Source organism: Pterocles gutturalis, unplaced genomic scaffold, assembly GCF_000699245.1.
Source record: "Pterocles gutturalis isolate BGI_N339 unplaced genomic scaffold, ASM69924v1 scaffold48398, whole genome shotgun sequence".
Taxonomy (NCBI): domain Eukaryota; kingdom Metazoa; phylum Chordata; class Aves; order Pterocliformes; family Pteroclidae; genus Pterocles; species Pterocles gutturalis.
In genome coordinates, this window is record NW_010127470.1 from 2,843 (window position 1) to 12,364 (window position 9,522).

General features: G+C 48.9%; 1 protein-coding gene across 1 annotated transcript in view; it reads left to right on the top strand.

Annotated features, from left to right (window-relative positions):
• Positions 1 to 7,412, top strand: part of LOC104465999 (WD repeat-containing protein 93-like) — a gene marked incomplete at its 5' end in the record, with an annotated part of 9,873 nt that extends 2,461 nt beyond the window's left edge. The window contains 10 exon segments of the mRNA XM_010079282.1: positions 1,169 to 1,256; positions 1,802 to 1,985; positions 2,212 to 2,282; positions 2,706 to 2,792; positions 3,098 to 3,229; positions 3,736 to 3,952; positions 5,011 to 5,071; positions 5,637 to 5,793; positions 5,923 to 6,103; positions 7,301 to 7,412. Of these exon segments, the coding sequence (XP_010077584.1) occupies positions 1,169 to 1,256; positions 1,802 to 1,985; positions 2,212 to 2,282; positions 2,706 to 2,792; positions 3,098 to 3,229; positions 3,736 to 3,952; positions 5,011 to 5,071; positions 5,637 to 5,793; positions 5,923 to 6,103; positions 7,301 to 7,412 (1,290 nt within the window).
• Between the last annotated feature and the right edge of the window lie 2,110 nt (positions 7,413 to 9,522).

The following is a 9,522-nucleotide window of genomic DNA, read 5'->3' on the forward strand; positions in this document are numbered from 1 at the left end:
CCCTGAAACTGCCAGCTCCTGTGCCAGCAGTATTGCCCCATCTGAGGAGGCCCAATGGAAGGGTGTTCCTGTGGGGCTTCTCCCTTCTGTTACCGGGGGAAGGTGGAGGAGTGGGAACCGGGCCTGACACCTCCACTTGGGAGTCTGGTCCTGAACCAGGGTTCGTGTTTTAGGCTAGAGGGAGCCCAGGTCTCTGCCTATGTGCATTAACCACTGTCACCTCTGGTTCTTTGGCAGAAAAGTCTGGAGCTGCATGGAGACGGTTCTGCAGAGATGGTAACTGGCCTCAATGAATGTCCTGAGCTGTTACGGGGAATTTTCAGTGCTGAGTCAGTGCTTAAGCCTCTCCTGCATCGCTTTCACCCTGCTAGATTTCACCTCTCAACACACAGGCACCTTCTGCCTGGCACCTCCAGCTAACCCTCTGTGGTATCTGCCCCATAACTCTTCCCTCCTCCTTCAGCAGAGACTTTCCTGGCTGCTTCTCAGCCCTGTCTGCAGGGCAAACATCCCCCTGAACTTGGCCAAGCCAAAAGCAAACACCCAGGCATTCCCTCTTTGCAGATTCCATGTAAACCACCCAAGTTCCTGTCTCTTCCTGATGATGGTTGATTATTTAGCCAGATCTTTTCTGTTTAGCCAAGTGTCAATGTGTGTGGGTGGGGTGGTGGTGGGCACACACCAGTGCGAGTCCCCTGTTAGGATTTTCCATTCCTGGCCAAGCACATATGTGACCTCCTCCAGTCCTGGGCAATCTGAAGCAAAATCTGATTCTTGTATTCAGCAGCACTCTGCAACCTTTAGTCCTGTTTTTTTTTTTTTTTGTTTGTTTTTGTTTTTTTTTCCTGAGCCTTGCTGTGCCCCACCCAGGCCTGTGCTGCAACAAGAATAATTTGAGAGATTTGTAAGATCAGAAGTGGAGGTTATTTAGGGCACAAAGACAGCAGGTATCCGGGCAGGAGATCCTATGTAATGCTGTTGAGAAAGTAGTGACCTCCCTCAAGCTTCTGTGTTTTGAACTGAAGAATGAGCCTAAAGCCAGTGTCTCCTAGGCAGTGTCAGCCCAACTTTGCATGCAATTTAGGAAGCATTTGATGCCCATGAGCAAGTGAAAACTTGGCAGCGTAGGACACAACACAGTTTGCAGGCTGACATTTTTCTGTTGCAGGAGTCTCCTGTGTCTGCAAACAAAGCTGATGCCAAGCTGAGTCTCCCAGGGCTGCTGCTGAAGGTGAAGCCACCCAAACCTGTTACAGGTTAGGGCTGATTCTGTGCTTGCAACCTGCAGCCTCCATCAGGTGGCAAAGGAATCATGGCTCTTATGACTCCAGAACAGGTCAGAAAGTTTCAGTAATGTGCTCCCTGGTCCCTTCCTGACCTGTTTTTGTAGCTACATGTAATCCTGTAGTGGGGGTTGCTTCTGACCTGACCATCTCATGTGGCACCTTTGTTAGCAAAAAATACTTTGGTGTGTCTTGAATTGGGTGTCATACACCCTTGGCTTCATTGTCACCAGAGAGGGAGGCACTTTCCTAGATCCTAGAAAAAGGTTTCCTAGATCCTGGGGATCCTCACATGACTTGCCCTAATCCCTGCCTTCAAATGCTGGGAAGTGCACTAGCAAGTTGGAAAGTCCCACAGAACATGATCTTAATGTTGAAATACTTCTATCAGGAAGATGCAGTGTGTCCCTCTTGAAGACAATACCACCCTGAAGGCGGGATGGTCAAAGTGCCCATGAGCACTCCATGGTGTCTGCTCCTCCAGGGCTGTGCCTTTACCCTTTGTGTTCCCAATCCAGGCAGTAGTTTTAAAAGCCCTTTGGATGCCTTAAAGGAAGTGGATGATGGCAGCACTCTTGGCTTGGGGTACAATCACCTAATCAAGGACTTCCAGTGGGAGCTGCAGGAAGCAATCTTCCGCAGCACTTATTGGAAATATCTGGAGGCGGAGGATAAGACAGAGAGCAAGGAGGAGATCCCCAGGTGAGCGCGAGTATCAACCAGGATTTCAGTCCATGGGACTCCAACACAGGGTACTTTACAAGCGTAGATGGACGTCTCCGCTGTAGCTTTGCCTCCTTCATCCCAAGGCTCCTGAGCAGGGATGAAGAGCCGTTCCAGGTCTTGTCAAGTGTACTTATCAATGCCTTTCTTTTATATATATCTCTTACTTCTTTTTTTTTTTTTTTTTTTTTTTTTTTTTCTTCAGACGTGCCACTTTTGATTTTCTCCTGCCTAGCTGGATCCTACAGGTGGGACCGGAAATGAAAGTACAGCCAGGTAATCCAAATAGGCAAAAAGCTGTTAACCTATGAAGCACATCGTTGCATCACATTGAGCTCCAGTTAGAGCTCAATGGCTCTGACTTGGGTTCACTATATAAATTCCATCTTCAAGGACATAAGCCCTTGGATAAAAATGTCAGCTCTAAGACTTGTGAGTGAGTCACTGGCATGGAGTCAAAACCACAACCCCCCCCAAAACACCAAAAAAAATTGAGGGGGCACATAGGCAAGATAAAAATAACAGACAAGGGAAAAGTTTGTTGTAGTTTAGTTTCTGTGTGAGCGTTGCTTCTATAAGCCCCATCAGGGAAACTGTGAGAGCTCTAATGAGAGCTTTCTAATGGTGTTTAGGTGTCGTGGATTGCTCCTTTCTTCGTCCTCATTCTTCTCTCTTTTGTTGTCCCCTTCTCTGTGCCAGATGTTCCAGCTGGCATCAGTGTGCACTGGGATGGAAGCCACAATCTCTGCTTGTACTTACTTAACCATCCACTCAAGGATAAAGTGGGTAAGAAAGTCTTGCTTTCTCTAGCAGAGTGCTCTGTGGGGAGTGGGAGTGTTCTGTGGCTGTCGTTCAGCCACATCTTCATGTTTCAGGGAAATGAGGAATGGGGAAGAGAGCTGCCCCATATCTTGCAGGTTAGCCTGGATTGCAGGGCTCCACATTGCACAGGCTGGCAGTATTTTTGTTGAAGCCGCTCTGGCAGGAGACTCCAGAATGGTGTGTTTTATTGGGAAGCTGGAAGCTGGTACCATGAGAGAAGATGCTCTGCACCTTCTTGCAGTGATCTCTCTTCATATCCTTCTATTTAGATTCTGATCCCAAACCTGAAGTTGTGTGGCCATGTGCAGCTCCAATTGCATGCTTGACTGTCAGCTCCTGCTCCAGGTACCTGGCACTGGCATGTGAAGATGCGACAGTAACTATTTGGGATAAACACCTAGGTGAGCTTGCCTTTTGGGACTGTGTATTGGGATCCCAGTGGATAAATTGCTCCCTTCCCAAGGAGTTTGAGGCTCTGGTTTGGTGTGAACAGGGCACTGGCAGTGAGTTTACAAGCAAATTTGAAAATATTTGTGACTCACTTCTTCATGGGTTGCTTGGCCAGAAGTTGCCAAGGCAGCATGACTGCCTCAGCCCTGACAGAACCATTCCCATCCACAGCAATGCAGGTGCTGGAAACTGCTGCAACGAGGACTGATGCCTGTTTTGCCCTGAGGCTGCGACACAGTCACTGCTTTGCCACTGCACCCTCAGATCTTCTTTGAGACTGTTGTGGCATCACAGTCCAGGCTGCCATCAGTGCTGGTGTCATCCTGTCATGATGCAGGGATTCTCCTGGCAGAAGAATCTTCTTCAGCCAATTATCAGTCTAAGCTAAGGTTTCCTTGGATAAATTGCCTATTCCTTTTTATTCCTAAACTGTTTTTTTTTTCCCCCCTGCCCCCAGGGTACCCACTGTGTGTGACTGCCATTCTAGAAGAATGTCTCATCCGTAGTATCCACTTCCTGCGGAGTTCTGCAGCTCCCAGGGATGAGACACCTTGCCCTGGTACAGATCCTGCCTGTCCCATCGTGCAGCTTCTAGTGCTGTGTACAGACAGCTCCTTCTATCTGGTGAAAGCACCCAGGGGCAGGAAGTCCAGCATCACGCTCCTGGCAGAGAGGTGAGGTAGACTCTGATAGACCTCACTCCAGCTGAAGGAGCTGTGTGGTATAGAGCTCAGGTCCAGCAGAAAGCCCCAGATTTCTGTGCTACTTCCTACTGCTTTTACCAGTGAGCTCTGCCATGCTGCTGCCAGCAGCAAGTGTGGTTTTGCTCAGAGTCAGTTCCAGTACTAAAATCCAATGGTTATGTCAGAATTAGGGGTGTTTCTGGATTCCTCTATGCACTAGAACACATGTGCTTGTAGCACTGCCCCAGGGCTGACATTCAACCAGCTGGGTAATTACCAGGTACCCAGGGGAAATTTTTCTTCTCTCTTCTGCCCTTGCCAGAATAACTTCCCCCTACAAGTCAGAATAATCACAGAATCACAGAATGTTAGAGATTGGAAGGGACCTCGAAAGATCATCTAGTCCAATCCCCCTGCCGGAGCAGGAACACCTAGATCAGATCACACAGGAACGCATCCAGGCGGGCTTTGAATGTCTCCAGAGAAGGAGACTCCACACCCTCTCTGGGCAGCCTGTTCCCCAGTGCTCTGTCACCCTCACCGTGAAGAAGTTTTTCCTCATATTCAAGTGGAACCTCCTATGTTCCAGCTTGAACCCATTGCCCCTTGTCCTGTCACTGGATGTCACAGAGAAGAGCCTGGCTCCATCCTCCTGACACTCACCCTTTACATATTTATAAACATTGATTAGGTCACCCCTCAGTCTCCTCTTTTCCAGGCTAAAGAGACCCAGCTCCCTCAGCCTCATGTCTTTACATCTTTTTGTCAATTTTATGTTCACTTGTCACCTTGGTTTGAGGAGAAGGGTCAGCTTTGGGGAAGCTGCTGCTCTGAAGGCTTTGGTTTTGTGCCTCCATGGCAGGCAGGGAATTTGTATCGCCAATATAGTTCCCAGGCAGGTGTGCCCAGGGTCAGGCTTTGTCTCCATACGGAAGGGGCTCGGCTGGAACTTTATGCCATGTGCCACAAGCTGCCATTGTCACTATTACAGCCTCTCAATATGTGACAGGTACACGAAACAGTGGCATAAGCCTGAGTCTGCTTTACAGGCCTGAAGATCCCAATCTTGCTGTCAGCGCCGTGGTGCCTGTCCTGGCGTTCCCCAGTGCAGTGAGTATTACACCAGTTACAGGTCTGTATGTAGCTCGTAATTCTCAAAGGATTTATCTGCTATGATCTTACTCAATATCCCATTGCACCCATGTTCTCTAATTGACCACTGAGGTAGGAGGCTCTGGAGACCCTCTGCCTGTGGACAGGTCCATCTGCAAAGGTGAGAGGGTCCAGGCACGAAGCTTCGGTCATCAGGGTCAAATATGAGAGGGCATCATGGTGAGGAGAAGTTGCAAGCACAAGTCCAGCCAGACCTTCCAGGTGGCCTCAGAAATTTTTCAGGCATGGGGAGAAAAAGACTAAAGTCTTTTAGTGCAGAAGGATGGATCTGGTTCAGTTCTAACCTGCACCGCTGCCCCTTCCCAGTCCCAGCCTGCACCAATTCCAGTCCAAGTTACGTGCACAGCCTGGTCTTGATCCACTGGGGCCCTGTGACTACTGGGCAGGCAAAGAAAACATCATGGTTGGGGATATGAAATCCTGAGTGTCATTCCCTGACCTTTTCAGGAAATACTTTTTACCTCTATTACATCCATTTCTAAATGTCAACTTGCTGTTTCAGGCCCTGGTCTTCTCCTGGGATGGCACAGTGTCCCGGCTGAACACCGCCACATCACAGACTGTTTTCTGCTTCAGTCCTCCACCTTCTCACGCTGTAGCATCTCCCTGGCAGCCAGTGTTCACAGTGGATAGTGTGAACTGGTGCCCGCTGCTTCAAGGTGGGTAGCACCTTGGAGTGGTCTTAGATACATGGTCACTGGGTGCATTCAGCTGTGCACTGGCCCTTGATCATTCTTGTTGGATGTCTCCTGTTGCAATAGCCCACTCTTCTTGTTTCTGTCTAGGAGATGAGCAGCAGCAGCAGGAAGATGCATTGGCACAGAGCAGAGCCAGTCACAGCACCATCTTCGTGTTTGACTTCAGCTCCTACCCACTGAAGGAGGCTTTCCCAAAGGAACCAGATTTGCCTCTCAAATCCTTCCAGAACCTGCCATGAATTGAGAGATGTAACATTTTCTTACGTGATAGGTAAGGTTCTCTTTCTGCCTGATGGGTAAGTGCACCTGCATTGCTGTAAGCTGTCGTGTTGCTCAGGTCCCTGCACGATCTCACCCTGAAGCTTCTGTGTTCTTCTGTGTGCTGTGACAGATTTGTGTGTGGGTAAGGTTCATGTTCAGGTAGCTGGATTCCTGACAGCCACCCAGAACCCTTCCTTCTCTCCCTTCTGCCCTTCTTGGAACAGTTTAACAGCTGTAAATCAGGATTCCTGGGGCTGGCTTGTCATTCCAGGTAGCAAGGTTTTGCTGGTTCTCATGTGCTTTTGTGCAAACGCAGATGATGCAAGTTTGGCAGGGCATATGATCCTCACTTAGGTGTCTGCCTCTTATTTTTGGCCCCATAGCCAGGCAGAGCTGGGATCTCTTTGTACCTTGCTCCTGCTTTCCATTCTTGGGTTCATTTGATGTTTAAGCAGATTTGTGTTGGATGTTTCTCCGTTTGAGAAGGTCTCCAGCACCCTCAGGCTGAGAGGTTGCAGTTAGAGCTGAGCGGATGCATTGAGTTCATGCCGTCACTAGATGGCAATGTGACATCTCTTATTGGGTGACCTTTGTCTTGAATTGCTTCTTTTGGGAACCTGATGCCAGCTTTCTGTCAATGATACTCTGTTCTTTTCCTGTGCCTTAGTTCTCCAGTGTAAAATGGAACAGGTGGGTGCAGGTGTGACCTTACAGCACGTGTTTCCTGGTGGCCTTCCCTAATTCCTTGTCTCCAGGGTGAATCCTGCAGTGTTGTCTTGCTAGTTAAGTGCAGAAAAGTTTCACCCTATGCCAGCAGCCACCAGTTCTATTCTGCCTTTTCATAAAGCTGGAGAGGAGACTCTTGTCTGCCTTATACTAGAAAAACTGGGGAGACATCACCTCCGGGGATATCTTGCTCCCTGGGTACTGAGAGCTCAAGCCGGAGCACAGCAGATGAAACTGCAGTGAGCCCTGTGTCTGCAGGGGCAGACAGGCAAAGAGAAATACAGAGTCATTGCTCTCAAGAGCAGTAAGTTTGAGTGCTGAGTGGCGTGAGGGGAATCACTGAGGTTTTTTGGACACCAGAAGTCTGAACTGCTTAATTTGTAGTCAGCTCCAGGGACCCTCGAGGGGCCAAGCTGGGGTTGTCTGAGCACCCAGGGGAATGGCAGGGACTGTTTTAACCACCCCTTTCTTCCCTCGTTAGGCAGCAGAGCCTGCCGGAGCTCCAGGAGCAGTTGCTGGAGAGTCGGCTGCAGGCACAAGCAGCTGCCATGGACGAGGAGAGACGGAATGTGAAGGGACAGAAGAAGCCGTAGTCAGCCTTGCATCCTGGGGGCCAGGCTCTGCACTATCACAGTCCTGCACACCCATGATCCAGCGCTGATATTTTGACAGCAACTCTATTCAGATCTATCCTGCTGTTTTGCAGCCTGGGGCAATTTGTCATCTGAAATAGTTGCTTGCCTGCCACTGCTCAGCAACAAGGATCTGTGCTCTGCCTCTCTCCTTACCTGACCCTCAGCCTGTTCCCGCAGGGTTCAGCCCCTCCTCATCAGAGACAAACACTGCTGATGGAAGACTCTTGAGGTAGGAAAAGCCTCTCACTGAGGTGGCAGGCCCAACACCTCTGTCATTTGGCAAAGTATTTGTGCTGGATCTCTGAGTCCTCCCAGAGACCTGGAGCACCAGATCAATATGGTATGTTACAGTGTCCCTCCTTAATAAAGCCTTTTCTCCAGTAAATGTCTCTTCCTCTTCACAGGACTGTCATTTTATCACACTCTGATGTTCTGTCCTTGTGTTGCTGGGGCTCACCAGTATGTCTCATGTTCTGCTCTGACCCAGATGCACAGGCAACAGCATCCTTGTGCTTAGCAGGAGACCTGGTCTTTTCAAACCAGGCAGCAAATTAGCCATGAAGGTGGCATCCTCCAGAGCATAGCAGCGCCAAGCAGCAGTGACACTGCAGAGCATGTCAGACCTGACCTGGGCTGTTCCGCAGTCTAGTTGTTTCTTTTGACGTCAAATCAGGGAGCTTTCACATAAGACTACTTAGGAATTGAAGTTTGCAAATGTGGAGACAAGCTCACTGTGTTTAGGTAAGGCTAGAACTGGTGTTAAAGCCAAGAATTGATGTTGCTGAGGAGCAGGACAGAAGCTGGGGGGTTTGGAGAAGTCAGGGCTGTGCTGAGCCAAAAAGAGGCCAGGAGCGTGGCCAGCATGTTGGTCAAAGCCCATAAAAAGCTGAAGCATCCCTCCTACAAGCAACACAAGACAAAGAACTAGCAGCGACAATGCAAGACTAAGCACCATGTATTTTTTTCTCACTCCAGAAGTGTATTAAGTTAGTAGCTTGCCCTGTGTAATTGACAGATGGGGCAAAAAAGTATGCAGGCTCCCTGGTCAGTCTTTCACTTGTCAGTATTTTCAGGTCTGTGGTCCTGTGGGAGACTGGCAGCATCTAGATGTTAGCTGCAGAGTTTGATTGCTCGGTCGAGGGATGACAGCCTACCTGCATTTCGCACTGGGCATCTTTGTTACTCTGCAGGCAGTCAGGGGTCCTCTTGAACCTGGGGGTCTTTAAGGGAGGTGACCCAAAATATCCATTCTCAAGCATAGTAAACACATACTTTCTCGAGCATGAAAAAACATGAGAAAGCCTCAGCCTTTTTTACAACTGATCGTGCTTCCAGGGTGACTGTCTAATCCACAAAGAATCTGACAAATCTGCCAGCAACCACTCCAATCTGTGTGCATGGGTGAGCTGTTTTTTTTCAGATCTCCCTCCAGTGACTCCTTCAAAAGTTCAGCAAAGCATCAGTGCAGGGTGCCAGAGATTCAACACAGACTGAGCTATGCAGACTCCCACACCAAGATCCTGTTTCAGTTTTTCACAGCAAGTTACCTTATTTTAGATTGAGTTTTGATGAGAGGTCTCAGTGTATCCTCTGGAACCAAAATCAACCAATCTGCTGTGGAGGTAGGAAAGCGGAGAAGCATTCCTCTTGTTTCCACAGTTTCAGATGTCTGGTTTTGCTCTGGAGAAGGACAAACTATAAGAATTAAACTTTCCTATTTTCTACCTTTGTGGAGGGCTTTGAAGGCCACAGTAAAGCCTTTTGTGCTGTCATTTTCCATCTGCCACAGATTACAGCTCCGCAGCTCATCTGATTGTTACGGATATTGATACTGGGCTGTGTGAGCACTCGCCATCTGCTTCAGCGTAAAGTCAGGCGGGTTAGCTCCAACCACCTTCAATGCCTGTTTAAACCGAGCCCCCTGGTTCAGCACTGAAGTGGACAAGGAGCAATCCTTTGTTCTGCTCTTGCTGTGGTGGCAGTAACAGCTTAATTATTTTGTTTCTGTGGTAGGGTAAGAAACAATGGACCTTCTGCCATAACTGGGCACAGGGGATTACTCGGGACA